The following is a 12,058-nucleotide window of genomic DNA, read 5'->3' as shown; positions in this document are numbered from 1 at the left end:
TCTTCTATTAAACACAACCTTTTGGGGCGCCTGGGTGGCTCAGTCGTTAAGCGTCTGCCTTCGGCTCAGGTCATGATCCCAGGGTCCTGGGATTGTGCCCCGCATCGGGCTCCCTGCTCAGTGGGAAGCCTGCTTCTCCCTCTCCCCCCTCCCCCCTGCTTGTGTTCCCTCTCTCGCTGTGTCTCTCTCTGTCACATAAATAAATAAAATCTATAAAAAAAAAAATAAACACAACCTTTTGAATTACATTTTACTTTAACTGTTAAAAATGTGTCACCTAAACAGGAATGTATAAAACATGTACCAGATTCTGAAGACTTGGTATGAATGAAATAATGTAAAATATCTCAATAATTTGTATATGACCACATGTTGAAATGATAATATTTTTGAAATTTAGGGCTACATAAAATATATGTTTAAGACTAATTGCAAATCTGTTTCTTTTTACACTTTTTCATGTGGCTGCTAAAAAATTTAAGTTATATGTGTGGCTCATATTATATTTCTATTGTACAACAGTTATGGAAGTTTTATTATTTTACCTTTCACAGTTTAGTCTACTACCAAACTAAGATAGATTTTTGTATATTCTGTGAGGTAAAGTTTTATTTACTTTTTTATGTTATCCACTTGATTCAACAGCATTCATTAAAAAGGCTGTCTTCCTCCCCTCCCCCCCATGTTATTGCTGTGACACTGTCATAAATTAGGCAGGTCTGTTTTTGGATCTTCTATCCTGTTCCACTGATTGGTTTGTTCTTACGCCTGAGTCACACTGTTTTCATTAAGTGGTTTTATAATAAATATTCACAGCCTGGAATACACCCTCCACTTTGTTCTTCTTCAAGACTATCTTGGCTATTCTTGGCCTTTTGTATTTCCATGTGAATTCCAGAACCAATTAGTCAATTTCCACAAAAATATTTTCTGAACATTTGATTGGGATTACATTGAATCTATAGATAAATTTGGAGAGAATTAACATCTGTGCAATATTCAGTCTTCAAATCCATGGACATGACACCTCCCTGAGGTGTTCTTCAGTTTCTGTCCATGTTTTGTGATTATAGCGATCTTGCACAATTTTCATTAGATATATTCCCTAGTATTCGATTTTTTGGTGCAGTTAAAAAATGATAGTCTTTAATTGATTATTTTATAGACATTTGCTAGCTTTAGAATAATGAGTATTTTGATCTAAGAATATACAATATTCTTAGTCCTCTATTTAGCCAGAGTTCCTAAAATTCTAGCTATAAATCCTTTATCAGATCTTTATTCACAAGTGTTTTCTCCTAGTTAGTGGATCGTCTTTTTATTTTCATCACAACATCTTTCAAAGAAGTTTTTAGTTTCATGAAGTCAAATTTATTAATTTTTCTCTTTTATAATTTGAGTTATAGTTAAGAAATCTTTCCTAAACCCAAAGTCACTAAGAATGTCTCCAGTGCTTTCTTTCAGAACTTTTACAGTTTTTAGCTTCCAGGCTTAGATCTATAATCCAATTCTAATTAATTTTTTATAGTGAATAAAAGTCAAGGTTTCTTTGTCTATAGATATCTAATTGTCAGCACTACTTGTTAAAAAGACTATTCTTTCCCCATTGGGTTATTCTGGCACCTTTACAGATAATTAACTAAATATGTGTGGTATATCTCTATACTCTTTAATCTGTCCATTGATCTATATGTTTATCCTTAAACTAATAACATGAACTCTTGCTTACTGCAGCTTTAGAGTAAGTCTGGAAAACAGGTAGTGGGAATCCTCCAGTTTTGTTCTTAAAATTTATTTTGGCTATTCTAGGTCTTTTGTGTTTCTGTATAAATTTTAGAATGAGCTCGTCAATTTCTAACAAATAAGTCTGCTAGAATTTTGATTGGGATTGTTTTTCATCTATAAATCAATTTGGGAAGAATTGACCACTACTGAGTCTTTCTGTCTGTGAAAATGGAATATCTCTCCATTTATCTAGGTTTTCTTTCATTTCTCTTAGGGAGCTTGCATTGTGTAGATTCTGCATATATTTTATTAAATGTATCCCTGAAGTATTTCATTTTGTTGTTGTTGCTATTATAAATGGAATGGCTTTCTTCATTTTGATTTTCAGTTGCTCATTGTTGATATATAGAAACACAGTTGACTTTTTATATTGTCCTTGCTAAACTCACTTATTATTCTAGGAGCTTTTTTGTGGAATTTTCTACATAAATAATCATGTTGTCTACAAATACAGTTTGACATCTTCCTTTCCAGTTGGTATACCTTTTATTTAACTTTCTTGACTTACTGTTCTGCCTAGGACTGCCTATAAATGCTAAATAGAAATGTTAAGAATGTACATCATTGTCTTTTTCTCCCAATAACAGAGGGATTATATTTCACTGCTGAATATATTGTTTGCTGTTGATTTTTAAGATAGGTACTCTTTATTATTTAAAGAAGATTCCTTCTACTCTTAGCTTACTCTTTTTTATCATGAATAATGATAAATTTAATGAAAAGCTTTTTTAATTCTATTGAGATAATCATGTTTTTTTTTTTTTTTTTACTTTAATCGGAAATGTACTGAATTACATTGATTGTTTATAGAGATTTGAAAATGTTTTGGAGTAAACCCAACTTGGTCATAATGTATCATCTTTTTATGTATCACTATATTGGATTTGCTAATCATTTTTAGTAGTTTTGCAGCTATGTTCATGAGAATTACTGGTCTGAAATTTTCCTTCTTGCAATATCTTTGTCAGGTTTTGGATTCAAATTTATGCTAGCCTTGTAACACAAGTTGAGAAGTGTTCCATCGTTTCTTATTCTCTGGAAGAGGGTTTGTTTTAACACTGGTGTTATTTGGTTTTTAAACATTTGAACACAAATGAAGTCATCTAGCCTAGTATTTTCTTTGTAGGGTGGTTTTTAATGTGGATTCAGTTTCTTTAATAGATATGTAAGTATTAAGATTTTCTATTTCTTCTTATGTCAGTTCTGGTAAGTCATGTTTTTCAAAGAATTTGTGCATTTTATCCAAATTTTCATATATATTGTCATAAGATTGTATAATAGCTTCCTTGAATACTCTGGAGGACTTTTCATCCTCAATGTTGGTAATTTGTGTTTTCTTTCTCTTTTTAGAAGTCATCAATGTTATATCTTTTTGAAGAACCAAATTTTTGCTTTGTTAATTTTTTATTTTATTTCTGCTTTGTTTTTATTTTCTCTCATACTCTGTTCTTATCTTGATTATTTTCTTCCTTTTAGTTTCTTTAGGTTCAGTTGTTGGTTCTTCTTCTAGCTTCTTGAAATAGATCTTACAGCATTAATTCTCAACTTTTCTTTTGCACAGTGTGTACACTGAAAGCTCTAAATTTCCCTCAAATCACTACTTTAGCTACATCCTAGTTATGTTGTTATGCCATATTCTTTTTTTTTTTTTTTAAGATTTTATTTATTTATTTGACAGAGAGAGAGACAGTAAGAGAGGGAACACAAGCAGGGGGAGTGGGAGAGGGAGAAGCAGGCTTCCTGCTGAGCAGGGAGCCCGATGCAGGGCTCTATCCCAGGACCCTGGGATCATGACTGAGCCAAAGGCAGATGCTTAATGACTGAGCCACCCAGGCGCCCCTGTTATGCCATATTCTTATCCCATCAGCTTCAATTTACTTTTATTTTGTCCTTGATCCATTGGTTCTCAGAAAAGTATTGCTTAATTTCTAATGATTTTGAGATTTTCTAGTCACAGCTTGGTCTCTCTAATGACCAACCATCTTCCAGGAACTCACCAAGAGTCACTTCATTAGAACAAAAGGTGCTCCTAACATGGGAAGTTTCAAGGGACTTGGGAACTTTTCACTCAGAATGACAAGCATTTCAGGAGCTCTGTGTCAGGAACTGGAGTCAAAGACCAAATATTGGTGGGAATGGGGGACAGAGACCAAATTATATATTTCTTATTATTTCACACTATCCTGCATTAAATAGTTGACTATCTTTTAAAGAAGTTAAAAACCAAAAGGGAAATTATTTTATATTTACTATTTCTGGAGCTCTTCACTCCATGTGTTATATTCCTTCTGCTACAGAACTTCTTTTGACATTTTTCTTATTTATGTCTGCTAACAACAAATTATCCTAAAGCCTTTATTTTTTCTTCATTTTGAATGGATCATTTCACTGGATATAGAATTATAAACTGACAGACTTTTCTTCCAGCATTTTAATGATGTTTCATTATCTCTTGGTTTATTTAGGTTCTGATGAGTTGTCCATGGACATTCTTATCTTTGTTTCTCTGTATGTAATATATCATTTTTCTTCGTCTGCTTTTAAGATTTTATCTCTATCTCTGGTTTTCAGCAAATTTATTATCGTGAGCCTTGCTATGATTTTCTTTATGTTTACCCTGCTTCTGGCTTATTGAACTTCTTGGAATTTACAATTTTCATTAAATTTGTGTGATTTTCAACAATATTACATAAATGACTTTTTCTATCTCCCGCCATCTCCTTCCAGCACGCCAATCATGCGTATTTTAGACCACCTCATATTATCTCACAGATCACTGAAGTTCTATTCAGTTTTTCAGTCTTTTTTTCCCTCCGTGTTTCATTTTGGATAATCTCTATTGTTGTTACTTAATTACACAGACTGTTTTCCTCTGCAATGTTTAATCTACTATTAAGCTGATCCAGTGAAATTTTCATTTCAGATTTTGTATTTTCCATATTTATAGGTTCCATTTGGTTCTTCTTCTATATTTTTTACCTCCTCATTCTGTTCATGCTGTCTTTTTAAATTCCTGAGCATATTTATAATAGTTATTTTTAAATCCTTGTCTGCTAATCCCATTATCTTTGAGCCTGCTTTTATTAACTGATTTTTCTCTTGATGGTGAGCTTGTTGTCCTGCTCTTTTGCAATCTAGTAATTGCTTTCTGGCTGCTAGGTTTGGTGACGATTACATTGTAGGGTGTCTAGACTTTGTTTCTTCATTTAAAGAATGTTGTATAAACAGTAAAAATGTTTGGCAGACAGTAGTGTAATTTGAAGATGAATTTGTTTCTTTCAAGGTTGTTTTTAAGCTTATTTGGGACAGTTTATAATAACCTTTACCCTAGGGCTAATTTGTCCCTATTACTAAAGTATGACTCTTCTGTGGCCTCTATTCTAATGCCCCCAAAGTTTGTTCTACCCTAGCTGGGTGGAACTTGAGTATTTCCCAATCCTGTAAAAAGCTTTAGAGGCTCTTTAGCCTATAATTTTCCAACAGTCACTGGCCCAACCTCATGCAATTCCTCTCTATGCATCTAAAGTTTACTATTAAGCAATAGACTCAAGGGGACTTCTGTGCTTATTCCTGACGTGCTTTTTCTGCATAGCTCTCTCCTCTACCCCCCACCCTGACACATTCCAGCTGCCTCCACTCACTCAAACTCTGATCCCTGTCTTTTCAACTCAACAAACCTGCTATATTGTTTAGGTTCTTCCTACCTGCACTGTGGCCTGGAAAGTGCCTCTAGGGAGGAAGCTAGTGTGATTGTAGGGCTTCATTTGCTTCTGTTCTTACGTTTATCACAGTTCTGCACTGCCTGTTGCCCAATGTCTGGAAACAGCTGCTTCGTAGATTTTGTCCCAACTTCTAGTGCTGTGCGGTGGGATATCAATCCCAGAATCAGTCACTCCATTATAGCCAGAGTGGAACAATGCTGCCAAGTTTTTTTTAACTTTGCAATTGAAAAGTAAATTTCTGGAATCGGTGGTTCTGTGGTGGAAGAGAGTAAAGGGGAAGAGATTCAGAGGTAACTATATATAACGCTTGCCAGAAGTTTAAGAAATGCATTATATTCGGAAATATTTTCTTCTCGGTTTCAAAATAAGATGCAAGTGGAACTACTATATTCATTTTTGGAAGTTTCTACTTTAGGTTATTCTACTTCTGTACAATGAAGGTTAATTAGGCAGTGTTGTTAATATTGCGGTATTGTTGATTTGGATCAATGATAACGATGAGGCAGTTGCTGCTGCTGCTGATGACAATGAGATTTATTTAGGCATCTCCAATGAACCAGGCACCGTGTCAGGCTCTTTCCATCGATTACCTTTACTCTTCTACTACAGTGCTGCAAGTTAGAAGTTGTGAGTTCCAGAAACTCAGGGAGGTGAAGTTAGTTCCTCAGGCTCACACACTAAGAAGTGAACACTCCATGACTACATTCCTCCATAGTAACCTAGTAGCCGGAGTTGGAGGACAATCTGAGCTCACCACCAATGGTGCCTCCTTCCATTACTATGCTGCCCTCTGATGCTCTCTTCACCTGAGCTTCCCCATCTGGCAAATTGTAGTGGAAAACAGTTAACTCCTTCCCCAGGGAGGCTGTGCTATTGTATAGATGTTCCGCATTATTTTGCTTTGAATAACAGCATATGTAAATGTGCTCCCGGAGGTTGAAATTACCCTTATTTTCTAAAACTTGGCCTCTCCCACTGGGGTAAATCGTTGGAAATTACGGGGAGGAAAAGGCAGGCTGGAGGGAATGTGAGTCACATGGAATTGCTTCTCCGTCCCCCTCCCCGCCCAACACATATTTCTCTTCGGATATAGGCTGCCATGGCCGAGCAACGATTCGTACATTTCCTCTCATGGAGTCCTCACGGGTTGTGATAGTCAGCATCCAGCGTGGGTTCATCCAGACATTACTCATTAACTCTGCATCAGGATGATGTGCAGGGGCAGATGTTCTTGCTGAGAAGAATAAAAGCCTCCTGTGGCACCTGGAGGACTTTACCCCACACGGTCCCCAGCTAGATCACAAAGAGATTCTAGTGAACACGGGCCCTTGGCCGCCTCTAACCATCTACCTCTTGTTCAGAGGTTGGCAGATCTCCTGGACTTCAGCTCTCCCCTGGGCCCTGCATTGTTGAGCCCTCCCTATCTTCAACTGCCTTTCCTGGCATTTGAATCATCACTTCGATGATGTGATAATATCTGCAAGTTGGGAAAATAAAAGTGGCATTTGTTTAGCCATAATTAATGAAATATTTATGTTGCATGAGACTATGTGATAAAACCTTAGGCTTAGAGTCCTTTTGCTTCTGATTACATTTGGGATTTTTTTTTTCTATGACCAGACATTCTGACGCCAGCTCTTTTATACTGAGCAGATGTCATGTAGTAAAAATGGGTGCCAGATGCTGTGAGCCACAGAAGGGCGATTTGTTTAAGAACTGGCTCTGACTTTCTTGCATTCAATTACTCTGCAGAACGAACCTTACACGAGCGTTTAGGTAACTCAGCTAACTTCAGACAAGCATTTTAATAACAGATTTCATCTCTGAATGCGTTCTAAGCAACACACCATATAAATGGTGTTTAAGGAATTAATTGATTTCTGCATAATGCCTTTTTTTTTTTTTTTAAATATGAAAGGAGAGCTGCAAAGCCCTTGGCAGGGACCCAGAAATGTAATTAACGTGGAGGGCCAAATTTTCAGTTGCCCTTAGGTTCTGTCTCCTCCTGCTCATGGCAGGTGCAGCGAGGGAAGGGCAGGGAGGAAGAGAATGCGGTAAGAAGGGCGGAGGGAGAGGCAGCTTTGGGTCGTGAGGCAGGAAAAGAAGCTGGGATTTCAGTGAGTTCTTCTGTTCCCATTTCAGGTCCCAAACACATCCCTATCCAAGTGCAGGTGCCAGGGGCCGCCTCTTCTACCTCCTCCACCAGCCCCTCCTCTGCAGATGAAGACTTTCATCCCCAGCCTTCCTTGCGGTCAAAGGTAACAACACTTGGCCAACCAGAGAGGGCCTTGCTTGCGGGGGCCATTTACCATCCAGGTTTCAGACCCAATGTGGACTCCAGTGGCAGTGGTTTTTCGTTAGGAGGAGCATGTTTCATTGCATCTGACAGCAACTGCTTTTTTTACCTGGAATACCCCAAGAATGATCTGTTTTTTTCTAACTTTTAGAAGCTTGCCTTTCTCAAGAGACTCCAACTGGCAGGAAAAAAAAAAAAAAACAGACATATTTACTTAAAATCATTTGGTGACTGCAGCTCTTAAAGTGGGTTTAATATGTGGTCCAACAAGCAAGCCATCGAAAAAATTACAATAAGCAGATGCATATTTCCCTGGGGGAAACACAGCTTCATTTAAGAAGCACTAGAGGCAGATTGCATGGAAAATGTTATGTTTATTCTAATCAGAAATATGAAATGAACCATGCAGTTGCATCTAGACATGGATACTCCAAGAGTCCCTGCTGTGGAAGGGACTAGCTGCGTGCCGGCTAGGGAGATGGCCGTTCTCTTTGCTTTGTGAACGTATTTCTGGAAAACACTTCAAACAACTCCCATACCCATAGATTTTAAAAATGCAAACATTGGTGTACGTCTTTAAATGCATCTGTGTGTCACATACATGAAGACACATCCCACAACCAAACCTCACTGTTGTTTTCTTGATCTACTGGGGCTGGAGCATTTTCACTGGGACTGAGGGATGAATGGTTGGACCTAAAATGCTTCCCAGGAGAACAGACAAGCAGTTCACTGTGCTAACAGTGTTTATTTTTTGGAGCAGTGAGGATCTGAGGAGAAAGGGAGAGAACCAAATTTATTTACTTAGACTCAACTTTTCCGTATCTGCCATTAGGAACTTTGGTGTCATCTCAAGTCACTCGGGGGTTCTAGCTCCCCACGGCCCAGCTTAGAGCAAGTCAGGAGGGGGCTGGGACATAGCATGAGAGTGTGTGTGTGTTAGGGGGGAGGGAGAGACAGGGAGAGAGGGAGGGAATGCAAATGAAAGAGAATATGCATGCGTTTCTCATTTCTAACTGTGGGCATCTGATTAGTTCAGTACTCAACACAAATGAATTTGGTGTGTTATGTTGATTCCTGGGGTTTTGTTCCTGTCCCTCTCATCCCCTTAAGTGACCTTGAGTTAAGTCTGTATTCAAATGAATACAGACATTCATCAGCCGTTCTAACAGCCATTCCAACACTCACGGAGAATAAGAGAATGGAATGGCCCAAACACATCAAATAGCAAGACCATGAGATCTAGGGCAAGCCTTGCAAGTAGCTCCTTATCCTCCTGCCGGCCCAGAACAGAGCCTGTCAGCACTTAAGCTTGCGGTGTGGAAAAGCTTGCCTGCTTCACCTGGCCTCTGACCACTCTTACAGGAAGGGAAGCTGGCCAAAAGTTCTTTCTTTACTACTTCGCAAAGGCCCACCCTGAAGGAACAAGGGTTTTTTCCCCCCTCTGGTTTCTTTATCTCTTCTGTCCCATACAGGTGTGTCCCCAGCCCCTTGGCACAGAGCCCACTCAGCTCAAATGAACCTTTGCGCAGGAAACCCGAGACAGGATGTGAACACTCCACCCCTCCCCTGGACTTGGGCCCTCCCCAACGCTCCCCTCCCAAAGCCAGGCCTGGACCTGGGAGACTGGGGCAGGCGCTCGTCCAGGGTCCTGCCAGACCTCTCCCTTTCTCTGTCCTTTGTCTTTTCCTTCCTCACCCCAAGCCTCTGTCCTTGCCTCTCTGTGCTGGCATTGCCACCATTGAGGCTATAAGGACCGAGCCCGGCTCGTCATAAGACTGGATGAGCATTTATGAACAGATCAGCCTTCTTTTCTGTGTCAACATCTTCTAATTAAAGGCAATAGTGACTTTCTTTCCTCCTCCAGGTTCTGCTTTGCTGACTCTTGATAAAACAGGAAGGGTTTGGCAGCTCTGCTGCTTAGAAGTATTAAGATGGTGTGATGCTGTCAAGGCACACCCCTCCCCTTGAAATTATATTAAATGGTCTTAATTTAGGAGGAAACCTTGACATTTCTATAAGGCAGGGGTCCTTGATGTGCCTGCGCAGTATTTGGCATAGGAAAGGCCGTGTAGACCAGCTGAAAATGTGGATGCTGGATTCAGGCTACCTGACCTTAACTCCTGGCTCTACCAATGACTAATTGGGCCATCTTGGGCAAGTTATTTTGGTCCAAGATTTGATTGCCTTATATCTATAACGTAAGTGTAATTTGAGGAATAAATGAGCTGATACATGTGAAGTAATCAGTGTAATATCTGCCACATAGCACTCAGGATGTGCTGGGATTTATTATATAAATTAACATAATGGAAGCTCAAGAGATATTTGTGAGTCTGTGTATAGATTGAGTTAGACAGTCTCTGGGCAGCAACAAGTGATCTCCACCATGCCCCTCTGCCCTAACATTTCCAGAAAGATTCAGACTGCCTAATGGTGGGGTTCCACCCCCCCAACCCCCCCGCCAAATGGGCCAGACCCTCTGTTCAGAGTGGTTGACAGTCAATCTGGAAGTTATCTCCTAGAAATAGGGATGATATGATACGGAATAAGTTTCAGTTCTGAGAGCTAGAATTTCCTTCCAAGGATGAAAAAGATCTTTACAATTCTAGGTCCTAAGGAGAATTCTAAAAAAATGAAATTTCATCAAGATCAATGTTTTCACTGACAATCTGTAGACACTCTGAGGCCTCCAAGCTGGCTGCTTTGCTGAGGAGCATGATCGTCTCCCCACACCTATCCATGGAATGGGTGACTGAATGACCAGGATCCACGAGGCCCTGCAAATGTAGGCGCTTTTCAGGCATAATCTCTGACCTCCGTCATGGACCTGGATTCCTCTGGCAGTATCTGGGGTACGCCTATTAGGTCCATTCTTCCCTTGTGGATTTATACTCTCTTTAATGGGCAAACATCCAGTTCAACCACAGATACTGACTGCCCAGGCACCAGGCTAGCTGTAACAAATTTTTAATTCCATATTTGTCTCTACCAGCATTAGAAAGAAATCTCTAGCATGCTCTAATCTTTATCCTAATATGTAGAAAGTGGATGAGTATGCTCCAAGAAGACAAACTCATAGTAAAACTAGCTCAATTTGAACTTTTACTCTGTAAACATAGGAAAAATAATTGATTTTCGTAAATTATAATCACACTGATTTATAATATGATAATCTAATAATCATGCCACTAATAATAAAAATCATGGTATTTATGTATTTATCCCATATCTTTTTCAAGTATTCTAGGAAGGGCATGACCCACATTCTCTCAATTAATTCTTATAACATCCCTACAAGGTAGGCACTCAATCATTTTCATCGCTCTGAAGTTCAGAAAGTTGTGTGGCAGGCTGAAACTCACACAGCTCAGCTGGAATTTGATGCCAGCTTTGCAAGGCGCCCGGGCCCAGTGCTCCACCAGTATTCTCTGCTCTCTCTGCAACCAGAAGTGTCTCCTCTTACAATTATGGGAATCTGGCCACACTGTAACTGTTCCTTTCTCTGGTGTTTCAAACCTGTAAGTGACCGCATCAAGATTTCAGTGCATCGATTTTGAGTGTTCTGGATCTTACAAGCCCAGGGAAATCAGTTTCTTACTCATGCTAGCTCATTTCAAATGTCCAACAGCCACAGGTGGCTAGTGGCTTGCATATTTTAGCACAGATATAGAACATTTCCATCATCGCTGGAAGTTCTATTGGACGTCATTGTTCTAGAAGCTAAGCAATGGTTTGCTTGGAGCAACTAGAAGCCTTTGTCATTATTTTGCAGATTTTAACCCCATTTCTCTCAGATACATTTTTTCTTCTCTTTTGGTTTTTGTAGGAGAGGAAGACACTCAGAAGAAGGAAGCTGGAGAAAGCCACAAAACAATTGGTTAAGCAAGAAGAATTGAAAAGACTTCATAAAGCTCAGGTCAGAAAACAAACTTGACTTGAATGAGTGAACCTGGGGCCTGGGACCTGGAAATTGGATTGGAAAACCCTTTGGAAGTCTCTATTGTATTGGGGGAGGCGGGCTGGGGGAAAGGTCAGTCTCTCATCTCTGAATGACCAGGTCTGTGGCCATTCTAAAGCCCTGACTCGATCCCTGGTGGGACTCAGGGGCCTGAGGAGCCCAGGTGTTGAGCTGGCCCACTCCCAACTGCCTTTCCCTCTGCAAACGTGTATCCTGCAAAGTGCACCTGGAATGACAGCCAACACATGGCCATGGGAACCATCCCAAACCCTGACTGCCACATAGCAGTGGACT

The 12,058-nt window shown here is 39.6% G+C and overlaps 1 protein-coding gene across 15 annotated transcripts in view; it reads left to right on the top strand.

Moving 5' to 3' along the window:
* The window catches only part of LOC116646400 (F-actin-monooxygenase MICAL2), a 221,846-nt gene that overhangs the window by 180,583 nt on the left and 29,205 nt on the right, over nt 1-12,058 (top strand). For 13 of the 15 annotated variants that reach the window (XM_032427107.1, XM_032427094.1, XM_032427093.1 and 10 more), the window contains 2 exons: nt 7,650-7,765; nt 11,633-11,722. In XM_032427107.1, coding sequence (XP_032282998.1) covers nt 7,650-7,765; nt 11,633-11,722 — 206 coding nt within the window. The remainder of the gene's footprint in view (nt 1-7,649; nt 7,766-11,632; nt 11,723-12,058) is intronic. The other 2 variants (XM_032427105.1, XM_032427106.1) reach the window with 1 other exon arrangement.

Source organism: Phoca vitulina, unplaced genomic scaffold (genome assembly GCF_004348235.1).
Source record: "Phoca vitulina isolate PV1807 unplaced genomic scaffold, GSC_HSeal_1.0 scaffold36, whole genome shotgun sequence".
In the NCBI taxonomy this organism is placed as follows: domain Eukaryota; kingdom Metazoa; phylum Chordata; class Mammalia; order Carnivora; family Phocidae; genus Phoca; species Phoca vitulina.
The sequence above is the reverse complement of the archived record's forward strand: the minus strand, read 5'-3'. Positions and strand labels throughout refer to the sequence as shown.